At 35.6% G+C, this 15918-nt stretch overlaps 2 protein-coding genes across 3 annotated transcripts in view; one reads left to right on the top strand and one right to left on the bottom strand.

Moving 5' to 3' along the window:
- The window catches only part of LOC128680005 (uncharacterized protein), an 18443-nt gene extending 14578 nt beyond the window's left edge, over positions 1-3865 (top strand). The window contains exon 21 of the mRNA XM_053762645.1: positions 219-3865. Within this exon, the coding sequence (XP_053618620.1) occupies positions 219-340 (122 nt within the window). The 3' untranslated portion in view covers positions 341-3865. The remainder of the gene's footprint in view (positions 1-218) is intronic.
- Positions 1-15850, bottom strand: part of Nsun2 (NOP2-Sun domain family, member 2) — a 17348-nt gene extending 1498 nt beyond the window's left edge. The window contains exons 1-13 of one of the 2 annotated variants that reach the window (XM_053762648.2): positions 15650-15850; positions 15481-15573; positions 14904-15118; positions 14064-14241; positions 13477-13561; positions 12410-12549; positions 12003-12136; positions 11063-11250; positions 9990-10134; positions 9138-9557; positions 7979-8145; positions 7267-7422; positions 6399-6577 (exon numbers count right to left, since the gene is read on the bottom strand). In XM_053762648.2, the coding sequence (XP_053618623.1) occupies positions 6405-6577; positions 7267-7422; positions 7979-8145; positions 9138-9557; positions 9990-10134; positions 11063-11250; positions 12003-12136; positions 12410-12549; positions 13477-13561; positions 14064-14241; positions 14904-15118; positions 15481-15573; positions 15650-15772 (2217 nt within the window). In that variant the 5' untranslated portion in view covers positions 15773-15850 and the 3' untranslated portion in view covers positions 6399-6404. Of the gene's footprint in view, positions 1-5952; positions 6578-7266; positions 7423-7978; positions 8146-9137; positions 9558-9989; positions 10135-11062; positions 11251-12002; positions 12137-12409; positions 12550-13476; positions 13562-14063; positions 14242-14903; positions 15119-15480; positions 15574-15649 lie in introns of those variants that run through there. The other variant, XM_053762646.1, reaches the window with a different exon arrangement.
- Positions 15851-15918: the final 68 nt, after the last annotated feature.

Here is a 15918-nt window from a genome sequence, read left to right as displayed (position 1 = left end):
GTCTCCATGGTTACCTCGCTATTCCTGTATCAGCCGCCAAACAGCAGCGATTGCGTTGTGGTGTTTCAGTTTGAAGGGTGAGAGAGGCGGTATGATTACAGGGCACTGTGGCAAAAGATCTTAGGACACAAAGTCGGCGTCGTTTATGTGATGTCGTTCATTGGCTGCAGTGACCACACGCCATCAGGTGGCCTTATTGGTCGTATATATTTTTTCAGCATTAGGCATGGACGAGTGGAAATGCCCTTACTGCTTCACCAACGTGTTAGCGCGGGACCTGCCCTGGCAGCGACACCTCATGCAGTGTCCGCGGAACCCAAGGATCACACAGAGCTCATAGTTATTTATTGAAAGCTATGTTTCTTCGTATGTTCTGAGATTTAAATCAAAAGATGTTTTGTCTCTTTTTATGTCAAATATATGTGGATGGATAAACTTCAAGAAACAGGTTTAAAATAGGGTTTATTGTTTAAGAATAAGATGTTTGATTAGATAGTCCTGTATACTAATAGCACTGATGTTTATTTGTGAATTCGTGGACTTGGTCGAAGCGGAGGCAGATTAATCGATTAACTTCTTAATACTATCACTATACTAAATGTCGACCATCCAAAAATGAGCTTTAAAGCTTCCGCTGTACAAGACGAGAGCTGGCGAGCAGTCCGCTAATTTGTTGTCAATGTAAAGTGTACCTTCTGAGGAAGGCTTAAGGCTTAATTTAATGAGGTGTGGTAGAAGCCTGTTTGTTTGTACCGGAAATATTCTTGCACCCATGGATTTTGTAAGTACTTCGTATACGGAGTACCTACTAATTCCATGGTTGCACCAGTCACTTTGACGTTGGCTTTCTGCGCTGAAACTTGATTGGTGTTAAACCCACTATAATAAAACAGTGCGATTAGTGGACTGTCCCGCGTTTATCAGTGCTATGTATGCCTTCGATTTTCCCTTGTAGCTAAAGATTTCATTCAAAAATAATAATTCCCGAAAAATAGTGACTTTCAATATATAGTTAATTGATTTAAAAGGTCCTTTTATCAAAATACATTTTAGAGGTATACTGTATTGAAATATTACATATAGCTTATTCCGAATTAGATTCTTGACATATAGCAGGAGATGTTAAACTAGTATTATAATACTCGTATTAATTAGTGTTTTGATCTGTTTAAATTTCTTGCATGCGGCAATAGTCATCGCCATTGGTACTTAAAAATATACAGTACATAGAATTAAAGTACAATCAGTGGTATACACGACTTGACTTGCATCTAATGCTAGCTCCACACCGTCGCCGAACTCAGAAACGTACCGACGCGAATGCGTGAACATTGCGTAGTATGAGTGCTTTTATTTACGCAATAAAAAAACCAACAATGTATACCGAATCCGCTTTGGCAAACTGTTCGACGACAGTGTTGAGGTGGCATAAGGATGGCCACTTGATGATTTGGCATTTTGCTTAGGTGGGCTGGCTCACAATGCAAAAACAAAAAGATCATTTGCCATTTCTCTACAAAAAGTTGTGTGACGATGCGCGGGGCTGAGGTAGACGAGTGGGATGAGCGGCTTTGCCATGGCCCTACGCCCTTTCTGAACTCCACCCAAGCCCCGCCCCTTTACGTTACTTTTCATTGTAGCTGTACATGTTGATAAAGTAACCGTGTAATATATATTGGCGATGACTGTCATTAGACATTGGTCAATTTTAATCAGAGTTTTAAAAGCACAGCTTTGTGTCCATTTCTGCCGTCCAAAAAATGGATCCGTCTTAGACAATGCTCACTGTATTTATTTTAACGTTAATTTAAACAGGTATTATATTGATTTTAATCTTGTCTTTAAGACGGTCTTGTTCTGATTGTACTGACAACATAATTAGTGAAATGGCGTTGCACACCAACTGGGTAACGCGTGCGTTTTTTTGTTTGGAACTGTAATGCACGCGTAGTCGCACCCACGATTCCATACAAAATAAATTTAGTGTGCACACGGCCTTTAGATTATTTTAAATTGAAAGTTTTTTTTTATATTTTAAGATTAACATTTTATCAAATTTTATGAGTTTCGGTATTGGCAAGGAGGAAAGTAATGTCGTAATGTAGAAAAATTGCATGATATATTAAAAGAATCACGGCATACTTGACTGTTTAGTTAATACTAAACCGCAAAATCATAAAGTATTATTTTAGAAATTGATGTCATCTAATTTTTTTTGTTTTTGTGTAGCATATTTTTGTCTTTCATTCAGTTAGAATTTTTAACGATAGTTCTAAAAAGTATCAGTCAAATGGATTGTTTTATTATTTGTTTTTAGATTTATTAAAATAAGTTTTATTAATAATAGTGGAAAGATATTTACGTCTGTTGTTCTGTTGAATACCTTGTTATTAGTTTTAGATTAATAGTTTCATTGCGATTTTCAACAGAGTCATCACTATCTAAATAAATAACTTTAGCTCATTATCGATATTATCACAATCATTTATTGAATTTAAATTTTCAATAATGTTTGATGGGTGGGTATATGTAATTATTTTATTATTATAGTGTAATATAAAGTAAGAATACAAATTAATGAAAGGCCTTGGATGATTGTGGGTACAATTTAATAAATATGTTTCTTAAGGCGACATTTGAATAAAATTTTCATGGGAAAAAGTTGTGAGATATTACAAAAGGATACGTATGTACGTAAGAATACGTACGTACATACAATATTTTTTTTAGAAAGAATGATCAAGAATTTAAATAATAAAATCAGGTGAATTTATATTATTCGTTTTAAAATGATAACAAACATTATAGAAATGAAATATTCCATTCAACCTTTAGTTAAATTACCTTAACCTTAGACACATCAATCACACAAGTCGATATTAATCACAATAATTGTAATTAGATTAACTAGCTGGTAAATATGATAAATTTAGCTTAGCTTCGATTTAAACGAAACCACATCACCCCCTGTGATATTGGGTCGAGAATCGAGAATCTGGATTAAGGTGTGGGTCTTAAGTTGTCGGTTAGCTCATAATATAGTTTAAGGGTTTATGAATATTTACTAACAATAATTTTTAAGCGCGTTATATAACAACTCTTATAGGAACTTCGAGATAAATACTCGTATGTGCTTCATTGTCTTCTTAGAGTGTCGACTCAATTAAATTTGTGAGGACCAATACAACGCCAACGAAACAGCATTCTCTGTGGTGCCATACAGTGTACATAGGGCAGGACAATAAGTGTGCTATGGTTTGGATATGTGCTGCTTTAGATTAGATTCCATCCGTTTGCAAGCTGTCTAGTAAATTTTGCGTGATTGAGTAGCAAACATATTCAAACATACAAACTTTCGCATTTATATTAGCATGATTATTTCCTTCAAAATCTCAAATATAAAGTTTCTCATACTGTTGTAATGTGATATATTTAATTGTACATTTATAATAGCTTGTATGGAATATGATTGAATCTTACGATGATATTTATTGATTGTATTTCAATGAACGATTTCTGTAGTTCTAATTAAAACGAATTAATACGACAGAAGAATTAATGTTGAAAAATATATTGTAAGTTAATTATAAGCATCATCCTACTTCTCTTTTGCATTGTCTGTCCATTTCGAACCGTCTACGTGTGAACTTGCATTAATTATTACATCGTCCAAATAAACTTGAATCTATTAATATATTTTTCCTACAAATACTTCTAAAAGATTACATAATATTGTTGTAATTAGTAATTTTGATTCCAACATATTTGTATTTACCAACGAAAGGTATATAGGTAAAGGTAAAAATATAATATATTATTTCTAAATATACTTGATAAAAATCTATTGACAAACCCATCACTGATTTTTTTATGTAAAAGTCAAATCACCTACGTCTGAATTAATTTTAAATCAAAATAAAGTACTTTTTGATACTCATTAATGCTCTTACATATTATATAGTGATCCTGTTCCTAATTTTTATAAATTGTATACCATTGACTGATACTTTTAGGATTATAAAGAAAACAAGTACAATCAAGAAGAAATCAAGTACTGATTATTTTTCTATATTTGCACCATTTATTGTTAAAATGGTATTAAATTGCTTTTATATTCTGAAAAAATGCTTCCATAATTTGTTTCGCTAATTAGTTTGCACAAACAAGAATTATTAAAAATAAATGCCAATTAAAAGAACATAAGTATTAATGAAACGAATTGGACTGAAATTTTAAATTGTAAAACGGTTTCACGAGATTTGTCATAAATTAAGGTTTCAAGATAGTAAGCAATTTTAATTTGTTTATCATAAATATTAATTTTAAGCTATAAGAGTGTCTTAAATGTTTGGTAAGGAAAGGTGGAAAGCTTTACTAACAATCTTCTCAGTCTAGTCATATCGTGCAATATTTTTTGATCATGTAAAGTTTATATTCAGTTTTATAGTTTAAGTCGTTGTTTTTAACATGTTTTTTTATTGTAAGTTTTTTAGGATCTGGATCAGAAATATGAAAATTCTGATAACGGTGCCGTTCTATATACAACGTGTGTGCGTTTTTTCGCACTGTTTTGGTTTCACGTGCATTTTAGATGCTAATAATATCTTTCAAGCCTTTTAAAGTTATTCTCAGGGCAACAAGATTTTTAATATCATAAGACCAAAAACACTACGCCGCATCCAGACTTTCGTGGCGCGGACTCTAGGACCGGTTAGAGGAGCAGTGACAATGGTGGCATTTTCAAATTGTTATCTTTAATTCTCAACTGAATAGTTTTGAAAATACTCTGCGAAAGATAAGGATAAGCATATTTCCAGGAATTAGTACTCTATTCAGTTAAAAAAATAGTTTTTTGAAATAATTATATTATTAACATGAAATGACAGTTTTAATAAAGGACTGCTTAGGTCCTATCCCAATAATAGTAACACTTTGCCCTAAAATGGAAGTGGAAGATTGTTATCGCTAGAACTGCGAATGTTTGAAGTGAAATGAAAATAAATGGTTTTGAAACATGATATTTCAATTCTTTTTAACAACTTTTATTTTCCCTATTACCTATGTTTGTAATCAAATTTTGCAAGTTACATTTCATCTACGGCATGATCTAAAGACTTGAAGCGGTGGTGTGGCTGTTGATCGAAAGGTCCCAGGTTCGAATCCTACTCGTGCCACATGTGACACGAGATCAGATTGGTATACAAACTCATATGAGTTTGTATACCAATCTGACTGACATGTATAGTAGTTTTCATCGACCACCACTTGCTTCCGGTGAAGGAAAAACATCATGAGGAAACCTAAATTGTGTGTGAAATGGAGAAGGCAATGGCAAACCACTCCATTAATAATGCCAAGAAAGTTGTTACGTGTGTTTCATTCCATGTAATGACCACGACCCTCCGCCATGAGGTATACGACTATGAAGAAAGACTTGAAATTTTCCACGTCGCTCAGTTTTCATGACAATGCATTATAAAGATACTAGTAAGCGTGGCTTGATCCAGGATCGAATCCCGATGGTGGGAACTCCTCAACGATTTCCTACACGGGCATAATTTTTTTGTCACGCGATCTTTAAACCAAGGTCTCTCTGACGACAATAAAAGCTTATGACAATAATGGTACTTCTGCAATAAACTTCATATTAGGTTAGCCACTTGGTAGAAAGAGCAAACTCAAGAAGTCTTGATGTCATCAAGGACGACTTTTATGCCAATGGTCTGACAACCAGGGATGCCGCAAAACGTGCGATTTTGAGAACTCGGAAATTAGTAGAGAAGATACAGTAGGAAACTGGTCTCTGGGCTCCAACGCTCGGATGCAAACCAGGAAAACGCTCAGATGAGAAATGTAGACAAAAAGGGCGGAATAAATAAAATGACTTTTCAATTTGAAAAGTCCCTTTATTTATTCCGTGCAGTATTCGATTTAGAAATAAAAGTGGTAAAATATTGGACATTATTGTATTACAAATAAACAATAAAATACATACTTGTATATACTTATAGTAATAATAATAACATCAATACATTTTCTGTCATTTTACACAAAGAAACATATATAGGAGGTGTCTACCAGGAAACAAAAAACACTTACCACGTCGTTGCGTCTACATGTTCTCTTTTTTTACATGATATGGGAAAAAGAGACAGCATGTGGACGTTAATAACGTGGGAGGTGTTTATATGTTACGTGGTAGGCGTATTATAGGTATCCCTTATTTGTCTCAAAACGGATAGTTAGAGTAAGCCACATAAAATGTTTAAATTTATCATTCACGCGTTTAGTTTTTTCTATTGTCCAGTGTTTCACGATCCCAATCATACAAAATTAATTATTTGTCGGGACGGCTAAAGAGAAAAAACTTAAATAACACAATAACATAAATAACTTACAATCTACTATAAATTACTGGATCCCGCGTCATCTACCGCCATTTTTTCGCCATTTTTCGCGCCATTTTCACTGTAAGACTGCGGCTCATCAATGTCATTAGCTACCGTTGTTTCAGTCGCTTCGGACGTGTCCGCGTCCCCTTGGGGCACTTCTGACGCCTTTTTGAATTTATTTATATCTGGAAAAAATATTTAAAATTTAATTGATTTAATTTTAAATTATTTATTTGAGATTTAATACTAGTCGTTCGCCGCGAACTTAAGACTTCGCGAACACAATTAATTTTTGAAGAGTTTTTACAAAATTGTGAATATTTCAAAAACGACTTAACCTATTTTGTTGGCCCACGAACTTAGAAATTCTATTGACAGATCCTACATACTTTTTAAATTTCGTCAAAATCAGGCCAACAGTTCGAAAGTTATCGCGTTACAAACAAACAAACAAACAAACAAACAAACAAACAAACAAACAAACAAACAAACAAACAAACAAACAAAGATACAATTGTTCGTGTTAGGCCTCTAGCTGCTGCTCTTATTTTAACAATAGGCAAGATTTATTTTGCCTATTGTTAAAACACTGTTTTATAATGGTAAGTAAATGGTAATTTTGAGTTCATAAATGGTATTAACAGCGGCGATTTTTTTGGCATCTTGTATTTTAAGTTTCTTTAGGATTGTTTTGTACTTTTATAATGTGCAAGTAGTGTTTGTCAGTAAGAGGTTGTGCAATTAGCTTTTTATTATTATGTCGGTTGTGTATGTATGATTATTGTAACAATTGTTGACAAATTATATATAAAAAGAATAGTGTTATTCTATATCCTAATGTGGATACAATAAAGTATATAGTATATGTCCTGACCGTATTTGCTGTAGTCAGCGCGCAGCAGCCGCAAGCAGTGCACGGCGCCGGCCGCAGCGGCGTACGCGCGCAGCGACCGCGCGCCGCGCCAGCCCACTACTGTCAGCGCCAGGCTCGACTCCCGGTCTTTGTATTCTAGGACGCAGCTGCCGGTCGCTGATAAATAATATCAGTTTATAAAGATTCCTATTGTCCTACTATTGTAAATGCGAAAGTTTGGAAGGATGTGTTAAGTTTGGTATATGTTTGTTACTCTTTCACGCAAAATATACTAAACCGATTGTTATGAAATTTGGTACACGGGTAGAATATAACAGGGACTTTTTATACCGAAATACATACGGAAACGAAGCCCCAGAGCGCAGCTAATAAGCTACATATATATACGTTGTTGTTTATTTACTTGAAACATAGTACGTTAAACTATGTATCAAGTGAATGAACATTTAATTTTACACTAAGATTTATTAATCGAACTATCGATAATTCTTATTTCAATCGAAAAAATCCATACTATATAGATATATCGATAGTATCAAACCATGTTGACGATTAGATTATCGATAGTATTGGACCAAAACCAGCTATCGATATGTTTGATAACTATCGATACTATCTTTTCTCAAACTATCGATAGTCTACCGAAAAGCTATCGATAGTTTCATATCGAGCGAAAACATTAATCTTTACAACAAAAGGTTATAAATCTCACCAAAATCTTTGATAAGCTCCTGCGTGTGTTCAGTGAAAAGTTTGACGTCTGGGGGTTTACTCGGGTTGTCATTCTGCAGCACTCGTATTAGGTCTTCCTTCGGTATCTGCAATCGACGTTTGGGTCCGATCAAGGGAGATATACTCTGCAGGCCTTCTTGGGATAACCTGGAAAAATAAAACTGTATATTCAATTCAATATCCTTTAATGCTTAAATAGATACAAAATAAACATATCAATATATTAACACATCAGTTCACATGGGGTTTCTCTTCTCAGCGTATCCTTATGACACATAGGCCTCCTAAGATTTTATATATATGTATAGATGTAACTACTCTAAAGGTCAAATTTTAAGAAATCCTGTAACACATTTTCATTATTTTTGTTGCATAGCATTTATGCCAAGTTTCAAGTAGATCAGTAAAGATTTTTGTCACTTTTCATACAAACTTTACCCTCAATTTTTACCCCTTTAGGGGTCGAATTTTGAAAATTCCTTTCTTATGAACACTACGTAATAACCTAAAGCTATTGCCTAAATTTCGCGTTATAGCTTCTATGGTTTAGGCTGGGCGTTTAAAATTAGTAAAAAACGCTTGTTCATTTATATATACAGATTTTTTTCAATTCAATTAAATGGAAAAAGAAGTAGGGGAAAGCCGAAGATGAGATGGTTGGAGTGTGTTAGGCATAATATGGCTATAAATGAAATAACAGATCTGTTAACATCAGACAGAAGTGGAGACTCACAAGCTGTACCGACTTCACATAAAGTGGGATAAAGGTAGGATAAAGGTGATGTTTTTAATTAAATTGAAATAATTAATTTCGGATTACCATAAAAATAACCTTTTCGGATCAGGAGGTTTTGGAAGCTAACTCAAGAATTTCAGTGGTTACCTACAGGACACATACAATTACTATATGAATTTTTGATATTAAGTGAAGGAAATTTGTGTAGCTAGCAGGACTTTTTGCGAGAAAGTAGTCGTTTCGCCACAGACATAAATTTACATGCGAAATGAAGCGCACAATAAACGTAACTATTTCCTATATCAATTTTGGAGCTGTCCATACAATACTCGCAAGTTATCGTGCTAGCCCAACTGAGAAACTAACAAAACCATTCAAGAAAATATACACGAAGTAAACTCACCTAAACGGACACACCATATTCTTATTATCACATCTCACAAACGTCTTAACACCAGTGTTAATGATCTTTATACTCGATTCATTCTTTTGCACAACATCCTTCACTATCGGCGACACTAGATATATGTTCTTCTTCTTCCCCACATAACATCTGGTCAATAAGCAAGTCGGTTCAAACTCCGGCTTCAAGTCATAATAGTCCTTAATAGAAGGGAATACGTCTTCTTTTTCCCCGGAGAAGAACACGAACGGATCTTCCCTGTAACCGCCCATTCTTCGTTTCTTTTTGGGCGGTTCTTTCTTCTCTTCTTTGGGCGTTTCCGTCTCTTTTATCTCTTTCTCCCACGGTAGTTGGGATTTTTTTTCGAACACTGCCACGAAGAAACCGCCTGTGTCTTGATGATGGGGTAGTATTCTTACACTGAGGAAAAAAAAAGTGTAACTAGTTATAAAAAAAACGGTCAAATGCGAGTTGATATCGCGCACTAAAATCTAATAAACTTCCGTAAACATTTTTTCGTAATCTAGTTAAATATATACAGCTTTCAAATTTATTCCTATACGGTCATACGAAGGATACTGTAGACCGGAGTATCTCTCTCTCTCTCTCCGAGCGATTTCCCTCCCGGTTTTTTCCTCAGTTGTTAAGCGTCGGAGCCCAGGGTCCGCTTACCTACTTTTTCGTCCCCACTTCGCACGGTCGTCGGCATCCCCAGTTGTCAGACCATTGGCATATTATCCTTGACGACATTCGCTCGACTGCCTAGACTGTAACCCTTAATCACCTCATGCCACAACCACAGGAGGGCATGGAGTGGTCCTATTCCAGGGCGGAACCACACGCGAATCTTACCATCTGTCCAGATGATATTTGTCAATTTCGTCCGGTTTGGGCGGGAACATCTGTGGCCGGACCACTGTCTGCCATTTCTCTGGCACATCTTCGTATTTGTCGTAGAACACCATGTCTTTGGACGCGGGCCGCCAGTGGCTCATGCCTTGAAAGCGGTAATCATTTTTTAAAAACACGATTTCGATAAATGAAAATTAATTATTAATTCCTTTAGTACCCAATAATACTACTAAGACTTAGTTCTATCTAGTAAATTACGTAAACTAGACGGTTCTAGATGGAAGCTTCATGATATTCGTTTTTTGCAAACAATTAGCGCTATACAAGTTTCATACTTCTTTAAATTACTTTTAATTACTTGTGTGTACTATCTCAGCTTATTCTTAATTTAAACTGTGGTTACGTAGTGGTGCTGGTTTTAAGTTAAACAATTGTTTCACATTGTATATTTCAAAATTACTTAAAATTGTTTGTTGACCCCTTTTACATAAGATAAATACTTTTTTTCAGTGTTAAAGAAATATATGTTGCTTGGGAATAGAGATAAGGAGATAACAGAACACTGGCCCATAACAATAAGATAAATACATACAGTTCGATTTAGTTAAACAGCCAAGAATAATTATCAAAATTTAGAAATAAAGTTCCGAAGGAAGTCAAAATTACGAGGTTTCAATTTTATCACAAATTCCTAGAACTTGATTGATTTGAATTTTATAATTGACTATCTTTTGCCCACAACTTCTTATGTGTGTAAAAATCCGTTTCCCGTGGGAATTTCAGGAAATCCCTTCTTAGTGCTCCCCTACATTGTCCTAGGCCAGTAGTTTCGGCTGTGCGTTGTCTGTAAGTCAGTCACTCAGTAACGCAAGAGTTATAAATAGATTGACAGAATGAAGGTGAAAAAGATTTGAAATTTGTATGATTTATTAGGCGATTGGATTTTTTTATACCAGGCGCCCATTGATTGTGAGGAATTCGTTATATTATTGAGTTTTATCTAACTTGCGATCGGATTTTTATGTATTAAGTACCGACAAATACTAGGCTATCATAACTACATAAGCACTTACCTTTATGGAACTTAAGTCCCGGCAACATATCCTTAACTTCCACTAGCTCTAAGCTGTCTCCAGACTCTTGCAATATCCTGTGTATCACAGCCTCGTTTTCCACAGGGTTGAAGGAACAGGTGGAATATACCAGGCGCCCACCGATTGCGAGGAGTTCGCAACCGCGACGAAGGACTCTGTATTGTATGCTGTGATGAAAAGATATAAGTTTTAGTTTGTTATCTGTTTTGCGTCGAGCCTTTATAAAATGGGAATACATTATTATTATTATGATCTTTAAATTTCGTAAAATTTAAAATATAAACAAAAATCGTAAAATACAATCGATTGCGAATCTTTATCGCATCACGTTGATATCTCTGTTTGGTATTCTGGTTGACTGGTAGAGAATGCCATAGGATGTTAACTCCCGGTGGAGTTAACATCCTATGGCATATTCATAATCATTACATAGTATAAAACAAAGTAGCTAACTTCCCGCTGTCTGTCCCTATGTATGTAATCTGTGGCTTAGATCATTAAAACTACGCATCGGAATATGATGCGGATTTTTTAAACAGACAGAGTGATTCAAGGGACAGGCCGCTAGTAATATTATAAATGCGGAAGTCTGTCTGTCTCCCTGTTCCGCTTTCACGGCTAAACCGCTGGGCCGATTTTGAGTAAATTTGGTATGCATGTAGTTAAAGACCCCTCTCAAACCAATTTACTAAAATGGGAGGGTCGAAAATTTGCATGAAAATCAAGTTGTTTCAAATGCGCATGCATTGGGGCGAAGCCATGGGGAAAATTTTGTAAATATTATTGAAAAAAGCATTTCGTAATTATTATTTTTTGTAAATCGGTGAAAAAACTTTAGATCAATTAATTTTGAATGTTATTCTTGATATCACGTGTCAACTCGTGTATTTTTTTAGAACGAAATAAGACCATAAAATACCCGTGAAGGTTATTCCCGTTGCCGGTGGACCACTTGAGCCAGATGTCGGGGTTCTTGCGCAGCGTCGCGTCGCCCGAGCACGGCACGTCGCACAATATTCGGTCGAACTTCAACGGTTTACTTGTCGACGGATCCTGTTTATAAAAATATATTTTTTATTATTATCCTATTGTGTCCCACTGCTGGGCAAAGGCCTCCCCTTTCTGCCTCCACATTTCCCGATCCAATGCGGTTTCCCGCCATACCACCAAGTGGTCTCGTACTTGGTCGCCCTCGTAATATACATATGTATGTATTGAAATACATACATATTGAATACTAGCTTTTGTCCGCGGTTTCCCTCGCGGTCGGCTCATAAATTATTTTATCTACCCTATTGGCGATGAATGAAAAGGTAAAGTCCTCACCTTATCATCAGTAACGACGAGAGACGGCATGACAGCAGAGTCGTGGTTCGTGATCAGTATGCAGGGAGAGTTCAGCCTCTTGGCTTGGTGCACCAGCATGTAGCAGCGGCTGTTGTCTACATCATTGGCCATTACAAAACCTGAAAACGTTATTAAATATATGCCACGTGCGCTCCGTAAAATTAGCTTTTTTTATGTACTTACTAGATGTTATTGAATCTTATTATATAGCCTATAACAATCTTGGATAATGTACCTCTCTAATCGTGAAAGAATTTTTTGAATGGGTTCGGTAGTTTCGGAGATTACCCGCCTCAAACGTACAAACTCACAAACGCTTACCTCTTTATAATATAATTACTAGATGTTGCCCGGGGTCTCGCTCTCTTGGGAATTTTGAGATAAAATATAGTATCTTTCTAATGGTGAAAGAATGTTTTAATCAATCGGTTTAGTAGCTTCGGAGATTACCCGCCACAAATATACAAACTCAGAAACTCAACTCTTTACAATAATAATATAGATATAGTTATTGCGGTTTTCCAATATGTCTCAATGTCTGTACTGTAAACCCTTAGTTATAAAGTTTTTTTTAAGTCTCTGTAAGATTTTTAAGGCCACGGAAAGTACCCTGTAAGTTTTGATTATCCTTATGAAATCGAAAAAATATGCGAAAAATATTTTCATGATTATTTTTCACTTCTTCATAGTCGTATTCCTCATGGCTGAGGATCGTGGTCATTACTGAGATATACATACATAATAATTTACTAGGCACTATTAATAGAGCGGTTTGCCATTGCTTTCTCCATTTCACATACAAGTTAATAAATGAACCAGTGTGCAGGTTTCCTCACGATGTTTTCCTTCACCGATGAAAAAAAAATTAGTCAGATTGGTATATAAACTCATGTGGCACGAGTAGGGTTCGAACCTGGGACATTTCGATCCACAAGTGGGTGTCGTAAGCATTACACCACCACAGCGTCGACACTTTTTAATTTTCACTAGGGACCCATAAAACAGCCATGAAATCTTGAGCCCACTACAGTGCATGATTAAATTACCTGTAGGCATTTTATCTTCATCGGCATGTAAGAACTCAATCAGCTGAGCGGTTTTCGACCCTGGGGCAGCACACATGTCTAACACCTGTAATCGTACCGGTAGATAGTGAGATTGAGGCGTGTGGTTCCGCCCTAGAATAGGACCACTTCGTATCCTCCCGTCGATGACGTGCGAGTCGAATATGGGACATATAAACTTAGCACCAAATCGGCAACGAAAGTATTCCCAAGGAAAGATGAGGTCAAGCAACCAAAAATCATAGCCGAATCTTTTAAATTAAAATAAACATAACGTCACATCTCTGAACGCTATCAGGAGTAAAGAAGGATGAGAAAGAGAGATACAAAAGTGCTCTGAGATAGACTATAACTCATAAGTTTGTATTTAAATCTGACACACAAAGTTTGCTATTAGTGCAGGTGCTTATTTATTTTTTATTTATTAAAACTTTATAACATCATAACAGTACTTATAATAATATATTGTCATAGATACTGAAATAGCTGGTGTGAACGTGCAAGATTTAATGACGGACAGATGGGACAAGTGAAACTAAATAGAAGCTTGTAAAAACATTTAAAATGACCTTATGGTGTGGTTGAACATCAAGGACAACGGGTGGTATCATAGACACAGTCTCTTGCCTCGAGACCCCCCCTGCTGCGGTCTCAGCTACCAGGAAATTATGAAGCCGGTAGAGAGCTTCATTACGGCGAATGTCCGAGCGAGAGAGACGGAGCTGCCACGCCAGGCCAGATGGGTACCTATGCAACATAATTATAAACCTTATTAAGCCTTTCAAAGTTTACAATTCTAACAATGTCTCTTTGGTACCTATTGCCAATTGCCAACCTTTGAAACTTTGCCATATTCATAAAGTACTAGATGAAGTCCGCGACATCGCCTGCAGTTAAAAAAATGATACCAACAGTACTATGTTCTGGCATGAAAGATGGAGAAAGAAGGACAAACAGAAACACGTTTACATTTATAATATTAGTATGGCCCAGCTGCACCCTGTAGATTGACTCCCATCAGTATAAAAACTCTACATACGTAATGTTATTTCATGGATTTATTTTAACCAAATTATTTTCAATTTCATTCAGATCAGATTTTGTGTAACTAATTCATCAATAAAAGAGTCAATATATGAATATCTGAACAGTTCATATTTCTGATTTTTAAATAATTTATTATTTCAACTTATCATTTAAATTTTACTAACCCAAATTTTCTAGATAGACCAACATAGGTTTACACATTAACTTGAATCCCAAAAGAAGGGGCCAGGGGGAATTGGGTGAAATGGTCCAGAAAGGGAGGAATAATGACCTTTATTGTGCTAGGGCTCCCAACCAAGAAATAAAAATAAAAAGCAACAGTAATGCCTAGTATAAACTCTTAAAAATACTAAAAAACTAACCAAGGCAAATTAATAGGCTTAATCTCCTCCTCCTCATCAGTGCCGTCAACCTTCAGCTTCATATTTAGCAGCTCAGAGAAGTATTGGCTCTTAACAATCCCAAGCAAAGCATCAGCTTCACATTTCGATCCAGTGATTCGGAAGGCGGTCGGCAGGTTTTCTTTGAGTGACTTCATGAATGTTGGCCACTCTTCCTCTGGACAGACCTTTTGAGTCTACAAAAATAATACTTTTGATGACAATGTAGGCCAATATATAACAGATATCTTTTGACATATTAAAAGCTATTGTGGAACACATACTATTTTGTCTAAAGTTTGTGATTTATTTGTAACACTTTATACACAATGTAAATAAGTATGGCAAGCAAACATATTAATAATAGTGGAATATTTTTAATATAGATGGATTATTGACTTACATACTTGAAATAAATAAATAAAATGCTATATTTTACTATTAAAAACAATCACATTTCTTTTCAATAATGATGGGGAAACCATCTTCATTTTAGCCTCTTTGCGACCACTTCTGAGCATAGGGCTGAAAAATTATGATGATGATGGGAAAAACTTACCTTATAATATTCTTCAAAAGCAGCATTTTCTCTTACTATGTCTTCGTAATGCTTACGATTGTCACCAGCAGGCTGTTCTTGAGGATTCTTCTCCTAAAAGCATGACAATTTCAATGAAAACAAAATAAAACAGGTGAGGTTAAACCATGTTCTCTAATGTAATGTTTACCTGTTCTTTCCGGTCTCTCTTCCTTTGAGCAAATTTATTCACGTTACGGTTTCTTCGCCCCATTCTTTTCAAGTAAGATCCAAGAGTAACAAATCTTTTTTGTGTGAAAGAAAAATTAAACATTCATTCAACAAAATAAATTGCAATGTTTGGTTTGGCTGGCTTTGGCTGGCAGGCAATGCGGCATTGATTGACAGTGACATTTGACGTTAAAAAAGTAAGGTTAAATCATGGAGTGCGTTCAATAATTTACAGAAAAGCCATCCGAA

Source organism: Plodia interpunctella, chromosome 22 (genome assembly GCF_027563975.2).
Source record: "Plodia interpunctella isolate USDA-ARS_2022_Savannah chromosome 22, ilPloInte3.2, whole genome shotgun sequence".
NCBI lineage: Eukaryota > Metazoa > Arthropoda > Insecta > Lepidoptera > Pyralidae > Plodia > Plodia interpunctella.
This window is presented reverse-complemented; position numbering and strand designations above follow the sequence as displayed.